This window comes from Canis lupus, chromosome 15 (genome assembly GCF_003254725.2).
Source record: "Canis lupus dingo isolate Sandy chromosome 15, ASM325472v2, whole genome shotgun sequence".
Taxonomy (NCBI): domain Eukaryota; kingdom Metazoa; phylum Chordata; class Mammalia; order Carnivora; family Canidae; genus Canis; species Canis lupus.
Genome location: NC_064257.1, coordinates 35,265,513 through 35,285,517, shown reverse-complemented (window position 1 = coordinate 35,285,517; position 20,005 = coordinate 35,265,513). Strand labels below are relative to the sequence as shown.

At 41.7% G+C, this 20,005-nt stretch overlaps 2 protein-coding genes across 4 annotated transcripts in view; one reads left to right on the top strand and one right to left on the bottom strand.

The window, feature by feature from the left end:
* The window catches only part of LOC112654825 (uncharacterized protein C3orf20 homolog), a 107,561-nt gene extending 91,734 nt beyond the window's left edge, over positions 1 to 15,827 (top strand). Inside the window, exons 11-13 of the mRNA XM_049093932.1 lie at positions 9,397 to 9,552; positions 9,637 to 9,947; positions 15,691 to 15,827. Coding sequence (XP_048949889.1) covers positions 9,397 to 9,464 — 68 coding nt within the window. The 3' untranslated portion in view covers positions 9,465 to 9,552; positions 9,637 to 9,947; positions 15,691 to 15,827. The remainder of the gene's footprint in view (positions 1 to 9,396; positions 9,553 to 9,636; positions 9,948 to 15,690) is intronic.
* Positions 15,828 to 16,907: 1,080 nt separating this feature from the next.
* VEZT (vezatin, adherens junctions transmembrane protein) overlaps positions 16,908 to 20,005 on the bottom strand; it is a 74,102-nt gene continuing 71,004 nt past the window's right edge. For all 3 annotated transcript variants that reach the window (XR_007402203.1, XR_007402204.1, XR_007402205.1), the window contains one exon: positions 16,908 to 19,314. The gene's annotated coding sequence lies outside the window, so the exon portion shown is untranslated. The remainder of the gene's footprint in view (positions 19,315 to 20,005) is intronic.

Genomic DNA, 20,005 nt, shown 5'->3' with positions numbered 1-20,005 from the left:
CTGTTTCCAAAAGGCAGTAGATAGCTTTCATTTTCTGTTTGGGAGCCCACTGTATAATCTGTATAAGTAAAACGAAGCCAGTGATTTAACTTCAGACAAAAAAAAATTTGTTGGATGTATTTCAGCAACTCTTATTATCAATCAGAGGGAATAAGCCACATTGTCCGAGGAATGATGTGTTTATAGAAAATTATAAACACAATTCTAAATGCCTCTAATAAAACACTGAATGGCAGAGCTTCAAACTGAAACAGCTGACAGACCGATGGCTGTGTGGTGACACGCTGATTTGCCCCTTCCTCAGCTTCTCCCAAGCTGGCTGTGATTGCTTCCTTGCACCCAGCCACCGGCTCTCTGTTTAGGGCAGACCGCCTAGCTTTTAGGAAAAAAAGGCCTTCAGATCAAAGTCTTTGTTGGATATTAAATTTCTTTAATGAGCCCCTTCCTTCCTAATAGTTTATGGTATTCCCCTTAGACATTGGATTGGACTCAAATTTAGTACAAATGACTAATGGTAACTTTTAATAAGTAATGTTTTCATTTATAAACCGTTCTGTATATCTCATTTGATTGAATTCTTATAACAATTCTGTGAAGTTGGCATACCAAAGGTCATTTTATCTCTTCCTGACTAGGGAAGCTGAGTTTAAGTGGTGGAGTGGTTTATCCAATATCACACAGCTCATCAACCCTGTGGTTGGGTTGGCAGCTTCCAATCCGATAATCTTTCTATTGCACATGAAAAGATAAAGAGAGGAGGTGTAAATTGATGCAGCTGCTGTGGGAAACAGTATGGTGGTTTCTCAAAAAAATTAAACATAGAATAATTGGAAGCAGGGACTTCAACAGATATTTGTTTCAGGGGAGCATTATTCACAATAGCCAAAATGTGAAAAATCCCAAACAACCATTGATGGATGAAAAGATAAACCAAATGTGGTATACGCATGCAGTGAAATGTTCTACCTTAAAAAAAAAAAAAAAAAGAATAATGTGTGCCACGTTGTAATACGTGGTATACGGTCTGCGCTGTGTGATGATTCTGATACAAGCTGTGACTTGGATAAACCCTGAAGACATGACGCTAAGTGAAATAAGTGGGACACAAAAGGACAGATATTTGACGAGGTACCTAGAATAGCCAAATACATAGAGACAGAAAGAAGAACCGTGGTTTCCTGGGGCTTGGCAGACAGGAGAAAGGGGATTTATTGCTTACTGGGTACAGAGTTTGTTCAGGATGATGGAAGGTTCTGGAGATGGCTGGTGGTGATGGCTGCACAACAATGTGAATGTCCTTAATGCCACTGAACTGTATGCTTAAAAACACCTAAAGTGGGATCCCTGGGTGGCTCTGTGGTTTAGCGCCTGCCTTCAGCCCAGGGTGTGATCCTGGAGACCTGAGATTGAGACCCACATCAGGCCTGCATGGAGCCTGCTTCTCTTACTGCCTGTGTCTCTGCCTCTCATTCTCTCTCTGTGTGTCTCTCCTGAATAAATAAATAAAATCTTTTTAAAAAACCCCAGCTAAAGCAATAAATTTTTTAAAGAATATTTTACCACAGTAAAGAGAAAAAAGGAGAGACAGTGTAGGAAAAGCAGCAAACCTTTGATTGTAGCTTTGGTCTGTCTCTGACTTGTTGGTAACCTCAGATAATTCACCTTTCTGGTCCTCAATTTCTTAATCTCTATATCGAGGCGGCACTGGATTGGATAATCTCCAGGTATCCTCCAAAATCTAACAGTCATCAGAAAACTGCGTATCTGAGGACAAAGCCCTACTGGCATTTCAGCTAGTGTCCCACCTGACACTTGAACTAACACTTGTAGAAAAGATACATTTCTTGGACAAGTGATAGAGAAAAATGACATTTTCTATGCTTTTCAGAAATAAATGTTAGAGTCGCCAGGTTTGTTAAAATACAAGCCTGTAGGAAGAAGTCCAGACAAAACGTCCAGGCGCTTTTGGACTTAGAGAGAGAGAATTCAGACACCAATTAGAGCCTAGAGAAGCTCCAGAGTAAAGTCGGTGAAGCCAATTATCACAAGTTCAGTGGGTAAAAAATCAATCTCTTATACAAATATAGTTTATCACTTTAAGTACAACAAATACCATTTTAACTATCACAGTTTCCTATTACAAATGTTAATGATTCCAAGCATGCAAGTCCAAGTCCACCGGCCTTGAAACCACTACCATGAATCTATGTCCCCAGAAAGCTCTTTGCCCTTCTGAGTGAACAGCCTGAGAAACCCCACTATAGAATACGAATAAACCTGATGGTAGCTCATCTGTATATATTCATAATCTTTTTTCTTCCTTTTTTTTTAATTTATTTTTTATTGGTGTTCAATTTACTAACATACAGAATAACCCCCAGTGCCCGTCACCCATTCACTCCCACCCCCCGCCCTCCTCCCCTTCTACCACCCCTAGTTGGTTTCCCAGAGTTAGCAGTCTTTACGTTCTGTCTCCCTTTCGGATATTTCCCACACATTTCTTCTCCCTTCCCTTATATTCCCTTTCACTATTATTTATATTCCCCAAATGAATGAGAACATATAATGTTTGTCCTTCTCCGACTGACTTACTTCACTCAGCATAATACCCTCCAGTTTTTCTTCCTTTTTTTTTTAAAGAGACCTCTTTAATTTTGTTCAAAGTAATTTCGTTCACATTCCGTATCACTAAGCAGCAGAATCTTCTTATGGTACAGCTCTTAGCATTCCAGAGATCTAATATTCCAAATAACAGATCATCTAGGCTTCTGACAGGAGGGCACTGCAGGCAAGAGCTGGAGATGATGTAATGGCCCTCTCCCTCCCCCGATCCCTCCTTGCCTTTCTGGTCCTTCCTCAGGCCTGGGCCCCCATAAGAGGCAACACTAACAAACTCCCAGTTATGCAATAAACACGTCAAGGGGATGAAAAGTACAGCACACAGGGCAGCCCGGGTGGCTCCGCGGTTTAGCGCTGCCTTCAGCCCAGGGCCTGATCCTGGAGACCCGGGGCCGAGTCCCACATCGGGCTCCCTGCATGGAGCCTGCTTCTCCCTCTGCCTGTGTCTCTGCCTCTCTCTCTCTCTCTGTCTCTCATGAATAAATAAATAAAATCTTAAAAAAAGAGAAAAGTACAGCACAGGGAATATTGTCGATCATACTGTGATAATATTGTATGGGGACTATATTCACCTTAGTGAGCATCGCATATGTACAGATGTGTTCAATCACTGCCGTACACCTAATATAACATTTTATGTCAACTCTACTTCAATAAGAGGAGAAAAAAGTGGCAGCAGTAGAGCACTCTAGGCAATGATTAGAATAAGTTGGGGCCAAACAGGCAGGGGGTTGTGATCTGTCAGGGATGAGGCTTTGATGGGGGACAGAGATGGGGATCACTTGAGGATCTGTGCCACCACCTGGTCAGAGTAACTAGGGTGCCTAATCTTTTTTGTTGTTGTTGTTGTTGTTAAAGATTTTATTTATTTATTAATGAGAGACACAGTGAGAGGCAGAGACATAGGCTGAGGGAGAAGTAGGCTCCCTGTAGGGAGCCCCATGCGGGACTGGATCCGGAATTCTGGGATCATGCCCTGAGCCAAAGGCAGATGCTCAACCACTGAGCCACCTGGGTGTCCCACTAGGGGGCCTAATCTTATTTCTCAAACCTAAGAGGTACTGGCTTGCCGAGGGTCTGTCCTGTCAAATACCCTGGTTTGTTATTGAACTGCTGGGCCTTGTTTCAATAATAATAGGTAGCCGTTGTTGAATCAGAGGGCATAGGATTTAGAATTTTGTCTCCTCACCAAAGAAACAGAATGGGGAAGGATGAACTGCAAATAGGAAAACCAGTTCCTTTGATCTGGATCATGAAGGAGTCAAGGTATTTCAGAGAGCATTTCTGGTTGAGGTCCCCTCTGGGAATGCTGGCATTTTTTAGTGTTCTCCTGTGAGTCCTCTCCAAACTCCCATACTCTTTTCCACAGACTCAGCAACTGTCTCTGTGTGCTAGTGACACACAAATCTCCAGCCTGGGTCCCAGCTACTCACCCGAGCCTTGGACCCATAGACCCATATGCCTCCTGGACTGCCCCACTTAGGGGTGTTTTAGGTAGCTCAGAGTCAACATGTCCAAGACAAAATCCATCTGGATCATAAAATGTATGGTGGAGAAGGCATGAGGATAGTTGCAAAAGATGAGACTAGACCAGATCACGCTAGGCCTTGTGAGTCATGAGGGGAAAGAGGAGATGTAGAGGAGGGGGAGAGAGAAAAAGAGGGAACGGAGGGGGTGAGGAAGGAAAAGTAGAGGAGAGACAGGATGAGGAGGGAGAAGAAGAGGAGGAGAGAGAGGTGGAGGGTGAGGATGGGGGAAAAAGAAGAGGCGGGGAAGGAGGAAGGGTACAGAAGGAGGAGAAACATGAACTTGATCGTAAGGAATGAGGAGCACTGAAGTATTATAAGTAGTGAGTGACATGAGTGTATATCCATGGTTTAGAAAGATCACTGTCAGTCTGATATATAATGATAATATATCAATACTGATATGATAATATCAATATGATAAGATAATGAATTGGAGGGAGACAAAACTGTGGGCAGGGAGAACTTTTAGGGAGCCTTTGGGGCAATCTGGGTGAGAGAGGAAGGAGGCAGGGGACCCAGAGCAGCGACTCTGCTTGGGCTGGAATGCTGGAGGGGGAATGGCATGCCTCAGAGGCCGGCAAGGTGATGCCAGTGATGTTGCCCATAATCCTAGGAAAACTCTAGGGAACAGAACCCGGGCTGCTTAGTCACCTGCCTTCTCTCCACCTAAAGAGTCTCATCTCACACGAAACCTCCTTCGTTCCTTCTTGGCACAAAATACTGAGTGCCTACTATGTGTCCAACACTATATAGTAAGCGAGGAAAAAGAGTGATAGCAAGACAGAGGGACAGCAGCGAAGGATGGCCCCCCTCATGCTGCTTAAAAGATTCTGGGTTTTATTTTTATTTTTATTTTTTTAAAGATTTTATTTATTTATTCATAGAGACACACACACACAGAGACAGAGGCAGAGACACAGGCAGAGGGAAAAGCAGGCTCCATGCAGGGAGCCCGATGCGGGACTCAATCCCAGGTCTCCAGGATCACGCCTCCGGCTGCAGGCGGCGCCAAACCGCTGGGCCACTGGGGCTGCCCTGAGTTTTGTTTTAATTAGGGAGCCTGTTTCCTATGAATTCACTCATTCATTTGTTCCTTCCCATCCTTTCCTCTTTCTTCCCTCCCTTCTCTACTCCCCAGGCCGCCCCCCGCAACAAATCATTAGAGTTCAAAATTGATTTTAAACCCTCATAGGAAAAAAAAAATTATAAACCCTCATAGGATCTAAAAGGATCCCAGTGGGTCCCTACATATGGCAAGAGTATTTTTGTTGAGATGTATTTGTATTTGATGAAGTCCTGATTAAGTGTTTGAAAAGACCTCTTGGATAAACCATGACAACATGCTAAATGAAAGAAGCCAGACAGGAGCGGCCACATATTGCATGTTTTGTGTATATGAAATGTCCAGAACAGCCAGATCCTGGAGACAGAAACTAGATTAGCAATTTCCAGAGATAGATGGAAAGGAAATGAGGGGTGACTCCCTGTTGGTGTGGGCTTCCGTTTAGGGGAATGAGAATGTTCTGGAATTAGATAGTGGTAAGGGTTGTACAACCTTGTAAATATACTAAAAACCATTGAATTGTACATTTAAAATGGAGACATAATGTTCATACAGTTTTTTTAAAAGGACCTCTTCCCCTTGCCACCCTAAAAAAAATACCAAGAAAGAAAGAATGTAGTAAGAGGTCAAGGTTACCGGTCATAAAAATTGTTTTTGCTGTAGAAGCTGTGAATTGGGTTTCATATAGATCTATCCTAAGAACACAAACTAGAAAACTATTGGGTTCAGCCAATAGTTCCTACATTGATTATTCTGTATCAAATTTCAAAGGCTTCCTTTCCTTCTGAATTTCTAAATGTACCTTCTCTTCTTTTTTTTTATTTAAGATTTTATTTATTTATTCATGAGAGGCACAGAGAGAGAGGCAGAGACATAGGGAGAGAGAGAAGAAGGCTCCCAGTGGGGAGCCCAATGTGGGACTTAATCCCAGGACCCCGAGATCACACCCTGGGCCAAAGGCAGACACTCAACCACTGAGTCACCCAGGCATCCCTCTAAATGTACCTTCTAATCATAAATACAGTGAATAACAAAAGGTAGTGACAGTGAAAGAGATTTATGTTTTTCTAGTTTTATCCTTCGCTCTATTTTATGGTCATGAAGACATATATTTTGTTTCTTAATCAATTAAGGATCTTTGGTCACAAGCAGCAGACACCCATTCTGACTAATATAAGGGGGCAGGGGAGTGGTTTTGGAAGGATTTAGGGTAAGCCACAGAATCAAAGACAGACTCTATTAGCTCCTTTGTAGGGCAGCCCGGGTGGCTCAGTGGTTTAGCGCCGCCTTCCGCCCAGGGCCTGATCCTGGAGACCCGGGATCGAATCCCACGTCGGGCTCCCTGCATGGAGCCTGCTTCACCCTCTGCCTGTGTCTCTGCCTCTCTTTCTCTCTCTGTGCCTCTCATTAACAAGTAAATAAAATCTTAAAAAAAGAATTTATTAGTTCCTTTGTAAGACCACAGCTGGTGGCCTTATGAAGCAGGGCAGCCGGGGTCACACGCACCACCACCGGATGGCACCAGCTCTTAGTGGGGTCCCTCTCAGCCTGCCTTGCACCTGCAGTCCATGAGAGATAAAGTCTGATTGGCCTAACTTCAATCACTTGTCCAACCACATGCAAAATACACCCAGAGATCACATGGGTAGCCATGAGTTGCAGTTTTCAAAAAGTCTTTGTATGTTCATGTCCAGATTCTAGTGGGTAATATGAACAGAGAAGCAGAGCTGTTGGGAGTTGAATGACCTTGAAAATTTGCTTCCTCTGTATGGTGCTTCTAGTTGGGAAAGCTGTGTAACCTTCCGTCAGGGCTCTTCTTGGGTAAAATATTGAGAATGAAATTGCTCTTTATGCTTCCAAGTAAATTACACGGTCACTGCATTTCCCTGCCCAGTTAATATAGAGACTGGCAAGGAGAATTGAGGAACTGAAGCTTCACACAGGGAGAAGTGTACAAACAGCTCAGTCTTAACACCTGACCCAGGAGGAGCCATGAAAGATGGGCCACGGAGACATAACTACTTACAGCCATTTTTATAGGCTCCTATTTCTCCTCTAAGGAAAAAAAAAATACTGTGTAAAGTTTAAGAAAAGAATTAACCTGACAAAAACCAACTAATGAGGCAATTGGAAAGAACTGAAAATTTCATTCTGTTTTCTTTCCAAGTCTAGCACCTCCTTCATTAAGACATGGCTTTGAAACCTTTAAAGTTAACTTCAAGTATGTGAAAACTAAGAAAAATCTATAGAAACAGTTGGTTTAAGCATGTCTGGTTTGACTCTGAGGACTTAGAATGTAGGCTCTTCTGGCTAGGAGGCTAATCCTATAAGGCTGCATGCACAGGGTGCCTCACTGGCTCGGCTGGTGGAATGGGCAACTTTTTTTTAAAGATTTACTTATTTATTTGAAAGAGAAAGAGAGAGTGGTGGGGAGGGGCAGAGGGAGAGGAGAGTCTTAAGCATGGAGCTCAATGTGGAGCTTGATCTCATGACCCTGAAGTCATGATCCTGAGATCACGAACTGAGTTGAAACCAAGAGTTAGACCCTTAAGTGTACCACCCAAGTGCCCCTGGAGTGGGCAACTCCTGATCTTGGGATTGTGATTTCGAGCCCCATGTTGGGGGTAGAGTTTAGTTTAAAAAAAAAGTTGTGGGGATCCCTGGGTGGCTCAGCGGTTTAGTGCCTGCCTTGGGCCCCAGGGCATGATCCTGGAGTCCCCGGGTAGAGTCCCACGTTGGGCTCCCTGCATGGAGCCTGCTTCTCTCTCTGCCTCTCTCTGTGTGTCTCTCATGAATAAATAAATAAAATGAGACAGAGCAGTGATCAAAATTTTGATGAAGTGAGAACATAAGCTTTGGGATCAGAAACCTAAGTTCGAATCCTAGGTCTATGCCTTATTTTTGTGACTTACCTCAGTTTCCTCATCCACAAACTGGGGAGAAAAATCACCTACAGCTACTGTTGGGATGTTGTGAGGGTGGGATGAGTTAGCATATCAACAGGGCCTGGATTTAATGGCTAGATTTAAGTAAAATGCAATCTTTACCTGTTGCTCACAGGGTTGATGTGAGACTAATTGTCCAAATGAGAAATGATATGTTCAAATAAGAATGTATGTTGTTGTTGTTTTTTTTTTAAGATTTTTAATTTATTTATTTATGAGAGACACACACACACACACACACAGAGAGAGAGAGAGAGAGAGAGAGAGAGAGAGAGAGGTAGAGACACAGGCAGAGGCCGAAGGCAGGCACTTAACTGGTGAGCCACCCAGGCATCCCAGAATGTATGTTTAAATTAGAAAAGTATTTAAAGACTATTGCTAAACCAAAAAATATGAAGTTCTTATTTTGAGGAGAGGGAGTTACACTCAAACATGGGTATGGAGCTGACATTTAAGCTTTTGATTAGTGATGGTGGTGTGTGTGTGTAGACGTAAAGGGTTTAACGGATGCCTTAGCTATGTTGAGCCCCTACTCTATTTTTTTAAATTTTTATTTATTTATGATAGTCACAGAGAGAGAGAGGGGTGGGGCAGAGACATAGGCAGAGGGAGAAGCAGGCTCCATGCACCGGGAGCCTGACGTGGGATTCGATCCCGGGTCTCCAGGATCACGCACGCCCTGGGCCAAAGGCAGGCGCTAAACCACTGCGCCACCCAGGGATCTCTCTATTTTTTTTTTTTTTTTTTAAGATTTATCTATTAGAGAGAGAGAGAGAACACATGAGCAGCATGTGGGGAGGGGTAGAAGGAGAAACTTTAGCAGACTGTGCTGAGCACAGAGCCTGCTGGGGGCTCCATCCCAGGACCCTGAGATCATGACCTGAGCTGAAACCAAGAGTTGGCCTCTTCACCGACTGAGCCACCCAGGCGCTTCTCCTTCTCTATTTTTTTAGTACTGCCTGAACCACAGCCTTTCCTTCCCTCGTTACCTTACTTTTTACTAGGGCAGTAGTCCCCAAACCTGACCGTCCAGCTGTGGAGCTCTTTCAGAAATACCGACCTTGTGCCGCCGAGAGCCTCATTCAGTAGGTCTAGGGGGAGCCTGAGTATTTTTCAATAGACCCTAGAGTGATTTTTATATGCGACCAGGGTGACGAGCAGGCATTTCTCTTGGCCTCTAGGAAGAGATGAGGGTAGCTCATCTCACATCTGCTTTCTTTTCCATTTGCACCTGCTCTAGAACCTCCCACCCAGTCCTACCATCCAGTGGCTTTAGAAACCTTCCATCTGCTAGTGACCCCGACGTGAGCATCCCCACGGACAGGGTCTCCCCTGAACTCCGCGTGCCTTCCCGGTCCGATGCGCTACTTCACTCTCTCACCGGAGCACTTCACAGGTACTGTGATTTGATTTAACTTTCCCCAACAGAACTCTTCATTTTTTTCTCCAAAACCTGTCCCTCCCCATTTCTTCATTTCAGGAAATGACCCTTGCTCACTGTACTGAGACCAAAAATGCTGAAATAAATCTGGACTTCTCTTTTTGCATACCCTCCTGGAAATCCTCCTGCCGATCCTGAAGCCTCTACCTTCCTAACACGCCCGCCGTTCAACCCACCCCACCGCACCAGGCAGCACCCTCTTTCACGAGGGCTCCTGATTGTGTCTGCGTCTGCCCTTGCACCTCTACTGTCTGTCCTCCATAGCGACTAGAGTCATCTTTATAAAACCTATGTCAGATTACAGCACTTGTCTGCTGAGAACCCTCTCCTGGGCACTCATCACCCTTGAGGTAAAATCCCGGATCTTTTCTGTGGGCCACACACTTCATGTCATCTGGCCCTGCCTCTTTCCACCTCCCACCTGCTCAGCCACCCTGGTCTCCTTGCTACCCCTTGAGCCTTTACACGTGATGCTCTCTTCTCTGGTTGTTCTCCAGAGAGTTGCACAGTTTATTCTCTCACATAATCAGATCATAGGCAAAGGCTACACCCTCTGTGGCCTGCCCTTTCCACTGTGTCTAAAAGAGCCCCTTTCACTCTCCATCCCTTACTTCTTTATTTGGCACTTATCACTTACGTGGCATCTCATCCATCTACTGGTTTATTATCTGATCCCCCCTGCCCCCCCAGTGAGGGCAGAGACTTTGTCTTGTTCATTCCTGTATCCCAGTGCCTAGAAAAATACTTCATTTTTTTAAGGTTCTATTTTATTTATTTACTTTAAAGATTTTATCTATTTATTTGAGAGAGCATGTGTGCAAGCAGATTGCGGTGGGGAGCAGCAGAGGGAGAAGGACAAGCAGACTCCGTGCTGAGCACAGAGCTGGCTGCAGGGCTCGATCCCACGACCCTGAGAGCATGACCTGAGCTGAAACTGAGTCGGATGCTCAACCTACTGAGCTGGCCAAGGGCTCCAAGGTTTAATTTTTAAGGAAGCTCTACAACCAACATGGGGTTCAAACTTACAACCCTGAGATCAAAGTCACATGTTCTATCAACAAGCCAGCCAGGAGCCCCAAGTAGATTTTCAGTAAATACTGGGATGCCTGGGTGGCTCAGCGGTTGAGTGTCTGCCTTCCCCTCGGGTTGTGATCCCAGTCCCTGGATCTTAAAAAAAAAAAAAAAAAAGATTTATTTATTTATTCATGAGAGACAGAGAGAGAGGGGGGCAGAGACACAGGCAGAGGGAGAAGCAGGCTCCATGCAGGGACCCCGATGCGGGACTCGATCCTGGGACTCCAGGATCACGCCCTGGGCCAAAGGCAGGCGCTTAACCACTGAGCCACCCAGGCATCCCTAAATAAACCTAAAGGAAAAAAAGGATTTTCAATAAATACTATTTGACTGAGTGAATGAACACTCACCATTCCTCCCATCAGAAATGCCAAACCCATTTTTACTTTGCTTTGCCCCTTTCATTTATCAGTCAAGTCTTGCCCCAGCTTTTGGCAAGACCCAGGCATTTCTATAAGGTAGGAATTTCCCAGGAAAGAGAAAGAGAAAGAAAGAGAAAGAAAAAGAGAAAGAGAAAGAGAAAGAGAAAGAGAGAGAGAGAGAGAGAGAGAGAGATGGAGAGAGAGAGATATAGATAGATACTGGAGACCCAAGGGAAAAGAATACCAGCTGTGAATCGTAACCTTTTCACATAACTAATTCCCTGAATCCTGGTAACAATCCCATGAGGTGATGATGCTCTGTTAAATGTTTCCATTTGGGGTGCCTGGGTGGCTCAGTTGGTTAAGCATCTGCCTTCAGCTGAGGTCATGATCCTGGGATCCTGGGATGGAGCCTTACGTTGAGCTCCCTGCTCAGGGGGGAGTCTGCTTCTCCCTCTCCCTTGGCCCCTCCCCTCGCTCGTGCTCTCTCTCTCTCGAATACATAAATACAATCTTTAAGAAAAAAAATAGATGTTTCCATTGAACAGATAAGGAAACTGAGACCTCAAGTTGTTTACACAGCTAAGAGGTGGAGCTGAGATTTGAACCCAGGTATCCCGACTCAGAGTCCAAAATGGGAAAAACGCAGAGTCTGTTAGCAGCATTAGGATGTAATACAGGAGCCGGGGCAAGTAGAACAGGAAATGGCCTCCTCTTTGTTTTTTCAAATGAGACTTTTTTTGGATTCTTGGGAGAGAGTGTTTTGGAGGTTTCCTTATTCCACTAACACGTATCCCTCATCTGGTCTCTACTTAAATGAAAGAGTTGCCATCTGGAGGCATCTTGGGCAGGTTCATTAAGTGGTGACTGCGTTAGAGGGTAGTTAGAATCTCTGCTTTCTTTTAGTCATTAGGTCAATATTTGGTTACCCCAAGGCTAGTATATTTAGTTTGAGACAACAAATCACGGACTGTTTGCTTGATTTGAGTTGTTTGGACAAGTCTTTCCATTCTGTTCCATTCAATTGCTGGAGCGATAGTATAATCAGTGTGGTTTAAACACTTAAGTTCGGGACCTCTGGATGGCTCAGTGGTTGAACGTCTGCCTTCGGCTCAGGGTGTGATCCTGAGGTCCTGGGATTGAGTCCCACATCAGGCTTCCTGTGAGGAGCCTCCTTCTCCCTCTGTCTATGTCTCTGCCTCTCTCTCTGTGTCTTTCATGAATATACAATCTTTTAAAAAAAAAAAAAAAGCACTTAAGCTGTCACCACAACCAGGTTAAGTGGGACAGCCTGGATCCCACTAGATAATAATATCTTCTTAGTTTATAAAGGGCTTTTGCAAAAAGAGTCTCACACCAATCTTCTGATGAGTAATAAGGAACCTAAACATTGAGGACAGTGGCCTCTGGGGGAAATGACTGCCCTGTACAAAGAAGTACTTGGCATCCTCTATATCCCTCTTCCTTGGCTTTGTTTTCTGTATAGTATTTAACACCCCCCAACTCCTGATACATCGTCTGGCTCTCCCCTATAGGATTCACTGAGGGCAGAAACCTTGTCCACTGCTCTCTCCTTAGCACTGAGAACAGTGCCTGGCATGTGGCACACACTCAAACTGAATGGCCATTATAGCCTTGGTGAGTTAAAATACAAGACAGAGGGTACATCTTATAGTGTTTTAGTTAATATAGACTATGTGATAGATTAAAAAATTCTTCAAAATGTGGTACCCATGGGAAAAGTACCAGGAGTCCTTATTTGATAAAATGCTCGGCACCTCTGGATTAGATTATTCCAGGTTTTGAGTTTCAACTGCACTTTGACTCAATACAATTTCAGTAAGAAAAATTTAAAAAACAAAAAAGAAAAGAAAAAAAATTTCAATTTTGGTACCAGGTCTGATCCTACCCTGGCCTCTGTACATAAAAATATAATGTTTTTGTTTTTTCCAATCCAACATTCTTCTGTATTCTCATTATTTTTGCAAGAACTGAACACTGCAGCCTTGTCTCCTTTTCTCTAGGCCCCAGGGTTAGCCTAAGAGGAGATGGCTTGGATACACACAGAATGATAAACTTTCTTCTTATATATGAATAGAAGTCCAAACTAACTGCGAAATCCTACACACCTTCAACTTACCAATTTCTTAAATTATACTCTTTTCCCCTATTATACAAGTATTTCCTATTATACAAGTATTTTAGGTGAAAAAAACCTGAGTCACCCTACGTCCCAGTTAAAGGGATTATCACTGTTAATTCTTCAGATCTCAGTATACCATGTATTTTGTATAGTAATTATGTCATTAGCTCTCATGACCAATGTGTCATAGCTTCACCTTCTAAGTTTAGGCAAGATAAGTAAGTGGCATCATGGCTAATAGCCAGCATGTACTAAAGAATAAAGAGTTTCAGATCAAGGAACAAGATATGAAACAAGACATAGATTCTTCTGTTGCTGAGGGGTGCCTGGGCAGCTCAGTTGGTTAAGCTCACTTAGCATAATGCCCTCTAGGTCCATCTAGGGTCCTCTCAGATGACACATTCTTATCCCTTCTTATGGCTGTGTGATACTCCGTTGTTACACAAAACTAGAGAATAATACTAAAATTTTGCATGGAACCACAGAAGGCCCCAAATAGCCAAAGCAATCCTGAAAAGGAAAAACAAAGTTGAAGATATCACGAGTCACAGATTTCAAGATATTCTACAAAGCTGTAGTGACCAAAACAGTATGGCACTGGCACAAAAATAGACACATAGATCAATAGGACAGCATAGAGAGCCTGGAAGTAAACCGACATTTATGTGGTCAATTAATCTAAGACCTAGAAGACAAGAATATACAATGAGGACTGTTAAGTAGGCATAATCTGTTGTGACAACTCTGAATATCAGACTCTACTCTCCTCCCCGGACTTTGTTTTTGTTGCTATTTGTTGTTATTGCTGTTTGTTTGTTTGTGTTTAGTGACATCCCTTGACTAAGTCTTCAAAGTCTCTATTCCCTGTATAGTTCCATCACTGAAGTCTGCTCAGTTAGCGTGGTGGTGTGTCTCTGCCTCTCTACTGAGAGGTCATCTACTAAGTTCACAAAGCCCCTGTTCTTACTGAGGTTCAACAGTTGTTTTTTATTTTAATAAGTGATCTTCAAATCATTGTGAGCCTTTTGCTAATGTCTAGAGTTCTGAAAAAGTTGATTTTGATGATTCTTGCCATCATTTTGTTTCTTTTATGGAGGAGCAGATTTACATTAGTCCTCATGCTGCCATTCCGGAAATCCTACCTCTTCACAAAAATCTTTACTCATATTTGCGTCTCATCACTGATTAGAAATGATGAAGCAAAGTCTGCTTCGGCTCGGGTCATGATCCCAGACTTCTGGGATGGAGCCCTAAATGCGGCTCCCTGCTCTGCGGGGAGCCTGCTTCTCCCTCTCCCTGCCGCTACCCCTGCTTGTGCTTTTGTCTTTCCAACAAATAAATAAAAATCTTTTTTAAAAAAGATGTAAAAAAATACTTAATTCTTAGCTGGAACCAGCTATACTTAACTACCATCTTCCACCCCTACCACCTTTTTTTTTTTCCCTTAAGATTTTATTTATTTGAGAGGCACATGCAGGAGTGGGCTGGGGGCGGGCAGAGGGAGAGGGAGAAGCAAGCTCCGTGTTGCGCAGGGAGCCTGATGAGGCTTTCGATCCCAGAACCCTAAAATCATGTCCTGAGCTGAAGGCAGCTGCTTAACCAACTGAACCACGAGGTGCACCCCCCACCCCCCCGCCTTTTCATCCTCTTAATCTTATTTCTTAGGCTGCTCACCTGTGCCATAAACATAGTCCCTTTCATCCTGGAGTAGAATGACAAACTTGGCTTTACATAGAGTTGTAACTTTTTTTTTTTTTTTTTTTAAGATTTTATTTATTCATGAGAGACACAGAGAGAGGCAGAGACACAGGCAGAGGGAGAAGCAGGCTCCATGCAGGGAGCCTGACGTGGGACTCGATCCCAGGACCCCTGGATCAGGCCCTGGGCTGAAGGTGGAGCTAAACCGCTGAGCCACCCGGAGTTGTAACTCTTCATTAAAAAATAGAGAATCTGAGAATTATAGCCCCAGAAGAGAATTTTAGAGGTCGAGTCCAATTCATAATTTGTTTTTAAACAGAGGAAACTGTACCTTGATGTGGTTAAATGATTTGCCTGAGTTTTATAGTAGTTTTGTCCGTAATCCAAGTCTGCTCAAGCGCTCTGTACTGTCCTAGTTTGGCTGTAAAATGAAATGAATCTGCCGGCAGCTGATGTGAAAGCTTTCACAGCTGGGGAGGATACTGGCCCTGACACTCCAGGTGTCCAGCTTGGAGTGAAAAAACTGAGCCTGTTTCCTACCTTCAAACAATATAATCAAGTTCTAGGAACATGTTTGATGCCCAATATTATTTTGTATATAAATGTAAACATTTTCTCATAGGGACACATTTAACCTCTTTCTTCAAAGAAGTGCCTGTTTGTAGAGCATGATTCTTGATCTGGGGTCATGAGCTCAAGCCCCATGTGGGACATAAAGCTTACTTAAAATTAAAAACAAAACAAGCTGAGAAAAAAGAAGTAGGACTGATTTTCATATGAATAGATTCTGAAAATGTTCTATATTAATTTTTACAGATGTACATTCGGGGAAAATTAGTATTTGCCAACTTTATTTTCAATGGTTATAGCACATCGGCTAAAGACCTTCAAAAGCAAATTGTGAAGACAAGGAGTGATTATTACACAGGACATTTCCTACCCAAGGACTTCAGGATCCAGTAGAGTAACTATACATACTCAACTTTCTCACACTTTCAATTAGTAAATCCCAGGCAAGGGCCACATTTCAAGAATTGCCTTTATGAATGCTTGTGTCTTGCTTCAAATCTTCTCTGGAAAGAGGTAGCTAACCTATTTAAAATTTCAGACCCCATCCATCTGAGGCATCTTTGAGCTTGCTGACAGGACACCATGAGCTAAGCTTACCCTCAAGGGTTGAGAAAATTTACAAACAATAAATTATCACTAAAATTAAATGGTAGTGGACGGGCCCAATATTGTGTGTGTGGGGGGGTGGGGATTCAATCCCTTTATGAATCTTGTGGTAGATGAATGTATGGAGGTGGCAGGTAGTGGGCAACAAACGTTACTGGAATGGTGGAATATGAAGAAAATAAATGGGGGTGTTCAACTGGAAGAAATGAATTGCTTCCACATGTCCCCTGTCCGTACTGCCTTGCTTTTCCACAATATAAAAATCAGGTCGTGTGCATTTTCATATAGAACATTTTTGTTACGTATTTTTTGTAATAGTAAAACAAACAAGTAAATAAAAGTTCAGTTCAAGGAAGGCCACTTTCTTTTTAACTAGCACTCAGTCTGCAGTGCCATTCTGGAGTTACCATGAATGTTCCCGACTAGCCAAGCTTAGAATGACTCAAACTAGTAATTCATTCAATTACATAGGACAAAATATGGTCCATTGGACATTAATGGTCTTCTGGATTCAGTATGCTTTTTCTGTCAGGGAGGTCATATAAGTCAACAAATATGACCTGATTAGAATGTATACAATTGCTGACAGTCACTGAGAAGGGTGAAAATGGAGCTTTTAAAATTCATCTGCTGTTTTCACTCTGATAAATTATCATGTGAGGCACTTTTATGACCAAACAAACTTAGACTAATGAATCACAGCTTTGCTAAAAACACTGCTGTCTTTTGTCAGTATGTTAACAGATTCTGGAAAATACTGTAATAGAAGAAAAAATGGAGACAAAAGGAAAAGGAATTTTTACCTTTTGGTTAATTCATGTTGCAAACACCAGAGTAAAAAAAGCATACACACGGAAGACACTAAGCAGTACAAATTTTATTAGAGACTTGTTAAGCTTAGGAGGAACAATAATACAGACATATACAAACCTGTTTGTTCTTGTAAAAATCCTTTAGAAATTTGATATGAAAAATACATCAAGTGATCAAAGAAAGTACTGACGGGAAAGGTTATAACCTCAACTCTTCAGGTGGGTAGGAAATGTACAGTTCTACATAAAATATAAGTAGTCAAAGGTAAAAATTAAAATATCTCTGGGAGAACAGGCTAACACCCCAGTTTTAAATTAAGAAATGAATTAATTAATTAATGAATTAAATGAAGACTGACTTTAGAAACTTACTATGTAAACAAGCCTGAACTTTGTAAGACAGTTCATACCTTCCTGTGTTCAGTATTACACAATGTTGAGAGAATGTAGATGCTCTCCAAATACCGAGAACACTTACTGTACATAAACATATATGGATTCATACATTTCAGGCTATGTCAAGAAATAGTTACCTATGCTCACAGATTACTGCACAGATACAAGACTGCTGATGTCAGAACATTTTCATGCTTGAGTGAATGCAAAATGTCATAAGTTTTGGAAGATATTGATAGAAGGCTCATCTATTTAATTCCAATATAGTTCATTAGAAAAAAAATGAATCTGACAAATTGAGGCATAAATTGAGTGAATTTACAAGACAGTAAATGCATTTAAATCATTTGACATTAAAAGGAATCAAAATCCAAAGATCTCTCGATCCAGTCTATTGTTATATCCACAAAATACACATATACTAACATGTATAGTGTTTGATTTATGCAAACAGGAAAATATTGAGAAGGGTAAACACAGTATGATTTAAAAGGCAAAAATAATAGAATCGATGGGATGAATCATCTATGTGATGAATGTAGAACAGTATTAATCCCAGAGTTGAATTCTTCAGAATGGGCCTCAACCTCACAGTCCTATTTTAAAGGGTAACTCATTGATGCAATTTTTCTGGTGACAAGGCCTGAAGGAATAGCACAGTTTGGGGCTCTTTTCACAGGTGGGAGTGAAATTGTCTGATTGTCTGTAATTATTTCAAACATAGTCTAAATCCAATTAAATGTCAGTATTACCAAAGTATACATTTCCATTGTCTAGCATAACCTGTGGATTTGGGGTCTTTTCATGCCTCTTCAGAAAGCCTGTCCTCAAATTAAATAAATTAGCAATGTCATAGTTATGATGTGAGACGGTATGATGAATCAAGTAGGTCAGAATCTTTTAAAACGCCAGAGCAGCAGGGTACAAAAATAAATTTACTAAAAGCCTTATTCTGCAAAATACTTTAGCAATCTGTGAAGTATTGATCCATTTCCACTCTACCACTCTAGCTTGTTTCCATCAACCAGAGCAGATTCTGAAATGTAGCTTACAATGAATCTGACAAAGGACTGTCTACAAATGATGCTAAGGTTCTTCCCAGACCTGAACCTAAAAAGCAAGCTCGAAGTGATATAGTGGATTCAAGAAGATTAAAAGAAAAAGGCATTGGTCTCCAGAAACAAACGTTTAAAATTATTTAGCATTGGAGTTACAGGGCAAAGACCAAATGCCTTTCAGAAACTATGCACAATTCAATGAGACTGTTATATTGTTGAGTAGAAAGTGAGAAAAACAGAACCAGGGATTTGGGGGAGAAATTTTTTTCATGGCTAAATTGTCTAATCATAAAATAGAGACAAAGATCTGGTAAGTTACAATAACAATTCTCCTACCAGCAATTAATAACCATATTACATACCATATTTCTACTGTGATAAATTTTACTATAATATCAAAGTCTGGTAGACTTTATCTTGCTATCCACTGTTATTCCTCTAATTTTAGAAGGATTAATCAACCAATTTTTGCTAACTGTTGGCACACATACAAAGAAAAGTGAGTTTTGGTGAACGCAGGATGTTTAGTCAGCCTCAGGTTCTCTTCAGTCTTCACACTCTTGATGTTCCAGGAATGATGCGCGAGTTTAGGTTGGTTCTAGGATAGGCCCAGGGGCCTGGTTTGATCTGGGATCCCTGGGACCATACCTAGAACAAACCCAAACAAAACCAAACTCCTTGGGAGTGCTTTCAGCTCAGGTGACTTCTGGGCTTTTCACCCATATGGACCTCCAGGGCTGTATCAGGACCATACAGCAATCTTTAAGGAAAGGGAATGATATTTCTGGAGTTTTCTGTACATTGCCAAGTGCTAGTACTGTGCAGAAAATAAGCTTGACTTAAAAATGGAATTAATTTTTAAATTTACTTGGGAGGGAGAAAAAAAGATACTGCATTTCTTAGTATATCCTAAAAAATAAACTTGCATGCTTCAGTTTTAGAAAAGATGTTCAAAGATGAAATAAACTCATTTGTAGACAGCCAACCTTTACGAAATGCTGTAAAAGTGAAAAGTATAAAGTTCAAAACAGTAGAATTATCCCTTATCTTGAGAAATTCTTAAGATACAGATAGGGAAATATATATTTCTACAACAATGACTCATAGAATATACTCACTTTGAAAAACAGTGTGTCAGAAGCATACACAACTTAAATATTGTCCTATTTTAAGAACTGCCATGTGATGAATGAATTTCAGTAAATAGGGATGAAAGAAATTAACTTAATTGCTGAGGTTAAAATGTACAGCATTTAAAAAATACCATATGCATTTTAATTTATCACACATTTTAGGATTTCCATAAAATCAACTCCTCCTTCATGTTATGCTTTTGTATATGTATATGTGAATCCTGGAATCAATTAATCCTTTTTTTTATTTATAGAAATTACACTGAGTAGAATCACTTTCCTCTCGTGACTATACTCAAGTCGTAGCACTAACCAAGGTTTGGCATCATGACTGTCCTGTAATGGCAGTCTCAACTCAAGAAATGAGTTTGGATCATCTATTTTTAAATGAATATTATATCATAAGTCCCTTCCAGTAGCAAATGAATAACATTAGGTGATGACTCATGGCCACAGACTGATTTTCCAATTACCCTGCATATGATGGGTGGATGAATCAACATATGGACTAAAACATAATCAGCCTTTGGACTTAAGTTATTCAAAGCCAGGATAT